We start from the raw sequence: 10,311 nt of genomic DNA, 5'->3' as shown, positions 1-10,311 counted from the left end.
AGCTGGACAATGCGATGTTCCGTTGCGGAGAAGTAGGCGGGGACAACGGAAGGCGCATTGCGAAGCGGATGAGGAAGCCGGCTGAAGGCGGAAGCCCGCTGGCCCCGGCGGCCCAGGGATTGGGGAGCGGAAAAGGAGCGGCGGTTGGTCACGTGGTCTGGAGGTCACGTGGACGGGGCGGCTCGAGCGCCGCCGGGGCCGGAGTCCTGTGCGCCTGCGCAGTAGGGCGCAGGGCGGAACACCTTTCCCGGAGTGGGGTTGGCTGAGGGAAGGGAGAGCTCGCTGCTGTGATTCTGTCTTCATCTGTAGTCTGGCTGCGGAATCTTGCGCCCTTGGCGCGTCCCTCTTTTCGGCCGGCGGAGAGGTTAGTGCACTGCCTTTCCCTAGCAGCCTGTGTGGTCCCGGGCAGAGGTCTCCTTTGCTCCCGGCCTCGCTAAGCCACTTGCGTCACAGGTTCACCTGCACCAATGTGGCCCCCTACCTGCCTCTGACAGTGATCTTTGATCGGCTTGGCTAGGAGTAAAAAGCATTCAATCAATAAGACTTAGTGAACCCCTTTTTAAGCCAGTGAATACAGGTAAATGCAAACATAAAATAATTTTAAGCTTAAGAAACTTGAAGGCATGCTCCAGAAATTAGTGCTACTTACCCATAGAATCATAGCCTAGCTGATAACATTTTCTTAATTAGTATCATTCTTTAAAAGTTGAAATATGCCCAAGATCTAAGCAGCTGCTTTGTATTTCATACAAAAAATATCGTTTGAGTGCCTACTGTATGCTAGGCAGTACTGTAATCACAGAAGTACAGCATAAACAAAATAGACAAAAAAACCTATCCTCAAGGAGCATGTATTCTAGAGAGGAGCATAGACGAAAAGCTTTTTTCTGTTTTTTTTCCCTTAGCATTTGTCAGTATCTAATACATGTTTTACTGATTTACCATGTTTATTGTTTGTCATCCCCACTGTAATTATAAGGTTCAAAAGATAAAAACGTTGGTCTATTTTGTTTTCAGCTGCATTATCAGCCACTAGGACAATGCCTGGCACATAGTTGATACTCAGTTTGTATTTGTTGTATGGGTCAATAAAAATACAAGACATAAACGTGACGCTAAATACACTGGAGAAATATAAAGTGGAGGAGGAGTGGATTCAGGTTGTGCATTTTAAATGAAGTGTTTGGAGAAAGCTTCACTGAGTAGGAAACGTTTGAGCAAAGACCAGGTCTTTGAGGGAACGAGCCATACAGATACCTGGGAGAAGAGCACCGGAACAGTAAGTCCCAAGATCTGGACGCTGGAGCATAATGAGCAAGAGAGAGGGAGCTTTGGAAGATGTCAGATTGGTGATAAGGGCCAGATAGTGTAGAGCTGTGTCAGCCATTTTAAGGACTTTGACTTTTAGTGTAATTGAAATGAGGCCATTGTCAAGTTTTGAGCAGAGAAAACATGTGATCTGACTTAAGTTTTCAAGGGATCACTTTGGATATTGTGTTGAGAAGAATCTGTAGGAGGCCAAGAACAGAAGCAGGGAGACCAGTTAGGAGGCTATTATTATAATCTGTGGGGAAGATGGTGACTTGGCCGAGTGAGGTGGCAGTATTGGTGGTGAGAACTGGTCAGAGTAAAGCCTATGGGATTTACTGACAGATTGGATATGGGGAATGAAAAGATGTCAGTGCTGACTCTAGGTTTTTGGCTTTAGCAAATACAAGTATGTAATTGCCATTTCGTGGATGGGTAAAACCGTGGGAAGACTAGGCGTTGTGGAAAGATTTTAGAAGCTCAGCTGTGAGCATGTTACATTTTTGATCCTTGTTAGAGTGGATTAGAGATTATTTGGTATTCATCATGTATAAAACCAAAATCCAAACCCACTGCTGTGGAGTTGATTCCAACTCATAGCGACCCTATAGGACGGAGTAGAACTGCCCCATAGAGTTTCCATGGAGCACCTGGTGGATTTGAACTGCTGACCTTTTGGTTAGCAGCTGTAGCTCTTAATCGCTCCGCCACCAGGGTTTCCTCATCACGTATAGATGGTACAAAAAACGGTGAGATTACCAAGGGTCTGAGCTAGAGAGGAAAAGAGGCTCAAAGAGTGAGCTTTGGTGCCTCTGTTCTTAAGGGGGTGGGAAACCAGCAAAGGAAACAGAAGGTGCAACCAGTGAGGTGGAAGGAAGGCTACTCCAGTGTGGTATCGCAGAAGCCAAGGGAAGAAGGTGTTCCAAGGAGAGTGGAGTGATCAACTGTATCACTTGTTGCTGATAAATCAAGTAAGATGAAGACTGAGGGATGACCATTGGATTTAAAAGTATGGAGGCCATTGGTAACGTTGACAAGTCAGTTTTGGTGAAGGGATAGGGATGAAGTCCTGATCAGAGTGAGTTTGGAAGAGATTGAAGAGGAATTGGAGAGCCGACAGACTTTCACAAGCAGTAAGGTTTCACAAACAGTTAAGCATTCTACTGCTAGCCTAAAGGGTGGCAGTTCAAACCCACGCAGAGGCACCTCTGAAGACAAGCCTGGCAAGCTGGTTCCAAAAGGTCACAGCCTTGAAAGCCCAATGGAGCAGTTCTACTCTGCATACATGAGGTTGCTATGAGTTGGAATCAACTTGATGACAACTAAAAGCAACACTATTATAGGAAATCAAAAGACAGGCCTTGGGAGAAGAGGATGTGGAGATAGTGAATAGAACTCCTTTTAGGGAAATTTTATTGGAAAGGAGTACAGAGAAAAGGTGTGATATATCAAAGGGGAAGATGGGATCAGGAGAGACTTGTTTTAAGATGGGAGAAAGTGTAGCATATTTACGTAATAGTAGGAATGTTCCAGTAAAGAGGGGGAAATAAATGGCATGGAGGGTAGAGATGAGATTCAGTGTACAAATGGAGGACTTGGCTCTAGATAGGATCATGGACAACACATCTGTAGTAGCAGAAGGGAGGGCAAAGGATATGGGCATAGAAGCAGTAGGTAGGCAGATAGATGATGGTGCGAGCTTGTGAAAGTTCTTTTTCTACTTTGTTAATGAAAGGGAAGCAAGGTCAGTATTGAGAAGGAGGAAAGAGAAGGAGGCCCTCACAGCTGAGCAGAGTAGAGTGTAGTAGGGAAATGTAGTGAGATTGTTGAGCTACGTGAAAGGCCCACCAGAAGTTAGTCATCGTGATTTTTAAATGAGACCAGCTGCAGGAGTGCGGGTACAGAGTAAGTTATATTTAATTAGGGCTGAGGTTACACCAAGTGGATACGTGAAAGAGAGGGGTGCAGAGGATTCGAGTTGTATGAGACAGAGAGGTAATAGTAGACCATGGAATGTAAACCGGATGTGGAGGAAGTGAAGTCACATGTGGGATGAAGGACAGTGAAAAGGTGCCTGGATCGTTGAATTGTAGGTGCTGTTGGGGTTGAAGAATTGGCATTGGGCAGTACTTCTACTAGTGTTTGGAGAGTAAAAACCCAAAAACCCAAACCCACTGCCGTTGATTCAATTCCAACTCATAGCGACCCTATGAGTAGGACAGAATAAAACTGCCCCCATAGGGTTTCCCAGGAGCAGCTGGTGGATTCGAACTGCCGATCTTTTGGTTAGCAGCCAAGCTTTTAACCACTGTGCCACCAGGGCTCCATGCTTGAGAGTAGAATGCTTGATATTGAGATTATGAAGGGCCGCAGCTATTAGTAATAAGGTCTAAAGCAATGTGTCTGATAGAAATAGAATGCAAGCCATATACGTTATTTTAAGTTTTCTAGAAGCCACAGAAATAAAAGTAAAAACAGGTGAAATTAATTTTAATGATGTATTTTATTTAACCCAATATATCCCCAAATATTATTGCAAAGAAGTAATCTTTATAAGGATTGAGGTATTTTGCATTTCCCTTTTACTGAATCTCAGTTTGTGCTAGCCACATTTCAAGTACTCAGTAGCACATGTGGCCAGTGGCTACCATATTATTTAGCTCAGAGCATGTGGCTGTGGGAGTGGCTGAGGTGGACAGAAGACAAGCTTACTCGGGGAGAGGAGGTCAGGGAACAGAGTGATCCCTACCGGTGGTATATGGATATAGAAACCATCAAGAATTACGACAAGGATAATGCAAAGAGTATTTGAGCTCAATGCCAAAAATGTTACATAAAGCTGTTACGGTAATTAGGGAGCTATTATACTTTTTTTTAATCTTTAAAGTTTAGTTTGGTCAATTAAAATTTCACTTTCCCGAGATGTGTTCTGATTTTTAACAAAGCCTAAGTATTTTGGGGGTGTTGGACACCTTAAATGCTACACTTCAGCCTTCTTAGCAAGGTACAGAAAGAACTCGCTTCTTGCCTTTTCTGTCATTTTTACATTCTTAGTAATAGTGCTTCACATAGCCTCCATATTAAGGCAGCATTTGGAGTTTGAAGGTAAAGAATCCCGAAGAAGAGAATGTGGAATTCGGGTCTGTTTATACAAATTCCTAAAATTTTTTATAATTAGATTCTTCAAAACCCATTGGTTCAGCTGCCAAGGACTAATTAAAGGTGACTCGAGTAGCTAGTTGGATTAGAACTAAATACAGAAAAACAACTTTTGAAGAAGCAAATAGAAAGCAGCATCAGATTTCTGCCTCTTAAATGTCGCTTAGACTCATCCTCATCCTTATCCTCTTAAGGGAGGTAGTGTAGTAGAATGGTTAAGACTGTTATCTTTGGAATTGCAAAAGCCTGGCTTCAGACTGCATCTCTGTGACTTGCAACTGTGAGCACTTTCATTAGCCTCTCTAAGTCTCGTCTGTAAAATGCCCCATGGGGTCGTTGAGATAAAGCCCTTCGTGTGCAGAAAGTACTCAATCTAATATTTTAGTCTTTCTCGGTCTGTACTCCGTGTTGTTACCGAAGTATGCTTCGCGCACGTACAACCTGATCATGTGAGCTTCACGTTTAAAAGTTTCTGGCTTCCCCCTACTTATAGAAACTTCCGCATCACTCTTCAGTCCTGTGGTCTAGCTCCTTTTCAATCCTCTCCTTCTCCTGGAGTTGCACTCGGTTTGTCAGATCAATAATACTGTGTAGCTGGGTGTTTGGTTTGCTGATGCCTCTGTCTTTTCAAGACCCAGTGCAAATGTCACCCCTATGAACATGCCCCACCCTCACCTCACCCCACATGCCCCATTCTGTTGTCCCCAGAGCAATCTTTGAGTATCTCTGCTTAATTATTTATCCCCTTATTCTGTTTCTCCCACTAGACTGTGAACTCTGAGATCATTGGCTTTTATTTGTATCTCCAGCACCTAAGATGTTATTTAAAAATAAAAAATTGTCTTTTAAGGAGCCCTGCTGGCACAGTGGTTAAGCACTTGGTTGCTAACTGAAACGCCAGCAATTGGAACCCACCTGTGGAAACCCTGGTGGCATAGTGGTTAAGTGCTACAGCTGCTAGCCAAAGGGTCAGCAGTTCGAATCCGCCAGGCGCTCCTTGGAAACTCTGTGGGGCAGCTCTGCTGTGTCCTGTAGGGTCGCTATGAGTCGGAATCGACTCGATGGCACTGGGTTTGGTTTTGGTTTGGTGGCTCCATGAGAGAACGACCAAGTGATCTGCTCCTGTAAAGATAGCAGCCTGGGAATCCCTGTGGGGCTATTCTACTCTGAACTGTAGGATTGCTATGAATTGGAATCAACTGGACAGCACATAACAACAATTGTCTACTATGAGCTTACTTTTAAAGAGCAGATATACTGCAAATAAGAGGGCAATGATTTACATATCCAGTCTGTTTCCTTTCTCTAGAGTGTGTGTGTTTGTGTGTGTGTGTCTTAGTCACCTAGTGCTGCCATAACAAATACCACAAGAGAAATTTATTTTCTCACTCTTCAATAGGCTAGAAGTCCAAATTCAAGACATCAGCTCCAAGGGAAGGCTTTCTCTGTCAGCCCTGGAGAAAGGTTCTTGTCATCAATCTTCCCCTGGACTAGGAGCTTCTCCTCATAGGAACCCTGGGTCCAAAGGATACGCTCTGATTCTGGCACTGCTTTCTTGGTGGTATGAGGTCCCCAACTCTCTGCTTGCTTCCCTCTCCTTTTATTTCTTGTAAGATAAAAGGTAGTGCAGGCCACACCCGAGGAAAACTCCTTTTACGTTGAATCAGGGATGTGACCGGAGCAAGGGTGTTACATCCCACGCTAGTCCTCTTTAACCACAGGTAGAGATTATGATTTATAATGCCTAGGAAAGTCACAGAATGGAGGACAACCACACAATACTGGGAATCATGGCCTAACCAAGTTGACACACGTTTTGGGGGACGCAATTCAATCCATGATACTATATAACCTGAAAATCAGCTTCTTTTTCAAGAAGCAGCTTCAGTCTTTCTGGCAAAGCCCTTCTTAACTTTTCCTGTAGAATCAGGCGAGTCCTTGTGTGTTTCTTCAGCACCTTGTACTATAGTTTTGTAATAGGGCCGAAGTCACTGAATTACAGTGACCAGTTGGAGATGCCTGTCTCCTCCATCAGACCATCAGCACCATGAAGACGGGGCCTGTTCTCTCAGGGATGCATCCCTGGCCCCAGTTCACTGCCTGTCTCCCTGTAGGAGCTGAATAACTATTGAATAAAGGAATTTGCAAATAAGGATTTTTTAAAATAGTTGATAAGCTAATGAAACAAATGAAGAAACCTCCCCCACCCTTCACTCTGTTATTACTTTTTAAGGCCCTTATCGTAACCCCTATGGAGCAGTTCTACTCTGTAACAGATTCGCCTTGAGTTGGAATCACCTCTACCACAGCTGCTTTGTTTGTTTGTTATCTCAATAGCTTTTTACTCTTGTAATCTTCCAGAAAGAAGATCAAAAATTGACTAAAGGAAAAGCGGAACAAACACTTGTATTTTTTAACCTCGTTCTTTTACTAGATGGAGGTTAAGATGTATGTGTTCTACAAATAATTTTTTACAGAAATGAGCCTGTTACCTAGGGAAAGATTATATTTCAAAACTTTAGGGGGAAAAAAAAAAACAAACTTGAACTTTGCATTCCTTTCCTTTTAGCTTGTGATGTGGTGATGCCAGCCAGACTTCTGAGAGCCCTGGCCAGATCTCACTGTATTTTGTCAAAAGCATGTCAGTACCGAAGACTTGTTTATCTAACATTAAAACCACTGAAGAAATTTGAAAACAGAGCATGCAGCACTCTGGCCATCACTCAGAACCTGGATTTGGCCTTTCCTGATACAGCAGCGCTTGGTTTGAATAAGCCTCAGATCTTGGAAATGAACCAGAAAGTGTCAGATACAAGTATCTTTTCTCCAAAAACTGCTGTGCGTTGCCAAGATGAGAAAGCACACTTTCCCACCACGGAGTCCTTTGGTCTTCACAGGAAAGCGACTCACAAACCAAACCTATTGGGTTCTAAGTGGTTTATAAAAATATTAAAGAAGCATTACTCATCTACATCAGCTGAAACACTTGTTCCAAAGCAAGACTTTCCGCAAGTCAAGAGACCACTGAAGGCATCCAGGACCAAGCAACCATCGAGGACCAACGTTCCGGTGCTGTCTGTGAATGAGGTAAATGCAGATGCGCTTGTGGTAACTGTGCGTAGTAATAATCGCGATGCGCCTGTGGTAACTGTCCGTAGTAATAATCGCGATGCGCCTGTGGTAACTGTGCGTAGTAATAATCGCGATGCGCCTGTGGTAACTGTGCGTAGTAATAATCGCGATGCGCCTGTGGTAACTGTCTGTAGTAATAATCGCGATGCGCCTGTGGTAACTGTGCGTAGTAATAATCGCGATGCGCCTGTGGTAACTGTCCGTAGTAATAATCGCGATGCGCCTGTGGTAACTGTGCGTAGTAATAATCGCGATGCGCCTGTGGTAACTGGGCGTAGTAATAATCGCGCACTCTCTGAACGGCAGTACACCGCACCATAGCCTTCCTGCTAACGTGAGAGAACTGGCAGCCCGCTCATAATTTTTTTCGACAAGCTATTTGAAGCCTGATAGTAAAACCCATTATATCCAAAGGGAACCAAAACATTAATTTTTAGGAATTAGTGGTACAGATGAAAACGTAATATAGGCAATAAAATGTATAGTTTATGGAGCCTTTCATTAGATATTCGCCTATGGAGACTCATAAAAGAGGACGAGTGTGAAGTCCAGTCTAGGAATGGTACTGTACAAAACACCATTTAAAAAAAAAAAAATGTAGAGATTCTTCATCAAATTAAAAAAAAAAAAGCCTTCTTTTTTTTTTTTAAATAACTATGCAGACAGTATGAATTCATTAGCGTATCGTAACTGGGCCTGGGACGGGTGGTGAAATGACATGACAAAGTACAATATAAAAGCAGCCAGAGGGTTTTTGCCTTTTTATTCTTTGAAGGGAGGGCACTGGTGGTTCAGTGGAAGAATTCTCACCTTCTGTGCAGGAGACCCTGGCCGGTACACCTCATGCGCAGCCATCACCTATCTGTCGTTGGAGGGTTATGTATTGCTATGATGCTGAACAGGTTTCAGCACAGTTTCTGGACTAAGACAGACTAGGAAGAAAGGCCTGGCAACCTACTTCCAAAAATCAGCCGGAGAATCACAATGATCCACAACTGCTCCTGGGGATGGCACAGGACTGGGCAATGTTTCCTTCATGAGGTCGCCATGAGTCAGGGGCTGACTCAGTGGTAGCTAACAGCATCAACAGCCCTTTGAAGATTGAAGAGGGCATTTTTATTCACTGTTTAGAAGCTGTGGAAATTTCTTGGCAAGAGTTTGCATTTCCTCTCTAAATGATAAACAGTTTAAGGGCCAGGATTAAGCCTTCTCAACCTTTTTATCTTGCACAGTACCTAGAACTGTGCCTTGTACTTCATAAATTTTTATTAAATCGGAAGGCTAAACGGTATGAAAGGATAGAAAAGAGGCTAAGGGATCATCAGTGTCGAAAGTTAGGAACATTAAAAAGTAGGAATAGGGAATATGATTCGACCTTCTGAGTCTGTCAGAAAACAGGTTAGAGTATCTGCTTTTAGTATCTTGATTTGAAAAGTAGACTCTGAATATATTTAATTTGGCTGCTTTTTTTGTTTTTACTGTGCATTTGACTTCCTTCGAAAAGGTATGCATACCTTCATTATGCCTCAGATTATGAAGTTAGGAATGACTTTATCTTGATTTCTAGTTTTAAGTTTTTATATGGTGTCCTTGAGCCCAGAACAGAAAGGATGGATGTGCTCAGGATCTGCCACCCTCACACTTTTTTTCCTCGCTCCTGATTTATTGTATTAAAAAAAAAAAGCCAAATATGTGTGTATGTGTGTGTGTGTGTGTATGTAGCAAATCATTTGCCTTTTCAATATTCTTCACATACATAGCTAGTTAGGCTCATCATGTTGTTCAGCCGTTCGCATTAACGCTTCCAGATTTTTCCATCCCTCTTAACAGAAGCTCAGTGTCCCCCCACCTACCTCCTGATTTTTAAGTTATATCGTTTAGCCTGGGAAAATCGGTGTTTAAGTGACTGAGATGAAACTAAGTATAATACAGCTGAACTCATAGCAGATCCACAGAGAAAGACCAGCTCAGTTTTTCTCTTGCTATATCTAGCAGCAAGTGCATATCAGGTGCCTTACAAAGAGACTGAATGGCCAATTTTTTTTATAGTTAGTGGCCATAAACTATCAAAGAGACATTATTTCTTTGGTCTGTCTTTAGACTTGGAAACAATTTTCCTGAATTCCATTTATCTATCTTCTTTTACCTTTAAGGAGCCCTGGTGGCACAGTGGTTAAGCATTTGGACGCTAACTGAAAGGTCAGTGTTCGAACCCACCAGCTGCACCACAGGAGAAGGATGTGGCAGCCTGCTTCCTTAAAGATTTACAGCCATGGAAACCCCATGGGGCAGTTCTGCTCTGTCCTTACAGGGTCAGTATGAATTGGACTCAACTCCAAGGCAACGGGTTTTTTTAAAACAGGTTTGTGGTACAGTGGTTAAGTGGTTAAGCACTGGGCTGCTAACCAAAAGGTTGGTGGTTCAAACCCACTACGGGAGAAAGATGTGGCAGTCTGCTTTCATAAAGATTTACAGCCTCGGAAACCGTATGAGGCAGTTGTGCTCTGCCCAGTAGGGTCGCTATGAGTCAGAATCACCTCGACAGCAGTGAGGTTTTTAGATGTTTTTTCTTTAGACTTTCTTTTCTGCTTCCTTTCAGGAAAGGATTTGAAGTAGATTTTCAAAATTCAGTATAGTACTAAATGAAACAATAAAAACATTCACATTTAAGGTCAAGCAAAGAGTTGACAGGAACAGAGAAATAAATGTAAT

The 10,311-nt window shown here is 43.0% G+C and overlaps 1 protein-coding gene across 10 annotated transcripts in view; it reads left to right on the top strand.

Annotated features, from left to right (window-relative positions):
- Positions 1-26: 26 nt before the first annotated feature.
- Positions 27-10,311, top strand: part of RMND1 (required for meiotic nuclear division 1 homolog) — a 59,801-nt gene continuing 49,516 nt past the window's right edge. For all 10 annotated transcript variants that reach the window (XR_002785614.2, XR_002785620.2, XM_064292255.1 and 7 more), the window contains exons 1-2: positions 27-364; positions 7,037-7,554. Coding sequence is in view for 8 of the 10 variants with exons in the window: in XM_064292255.1 (XP_064148325.1) it covers positions 7,051-7,554 (504 nt within the window). In the remaining 2 variants the exon portion in view is untranslated. The remainder of the gene's footprint in view (positions 365-7,036; positions 7,555-10,311) is intronic.

Source organism: Loxodonta africana, chromosome 1, assembly GCF_030014295.1.
Source record: "Loxodonta africana isolate mLoxAfr1 chromosome 1, mLoxAfr1.hap2, whole genome shotgun sequence".
NCBI classification, from domain to species: Eukaryota; Metazoa; Chordata; class Mammalia; order Proboscidea; family Elephantidae; genus Loxodonta; species Loxodonta africana.
Note: the sequence above shows the minus strand (reverse complement) of the source record. Positions and strands in the feature narration are given on the sequence as shown.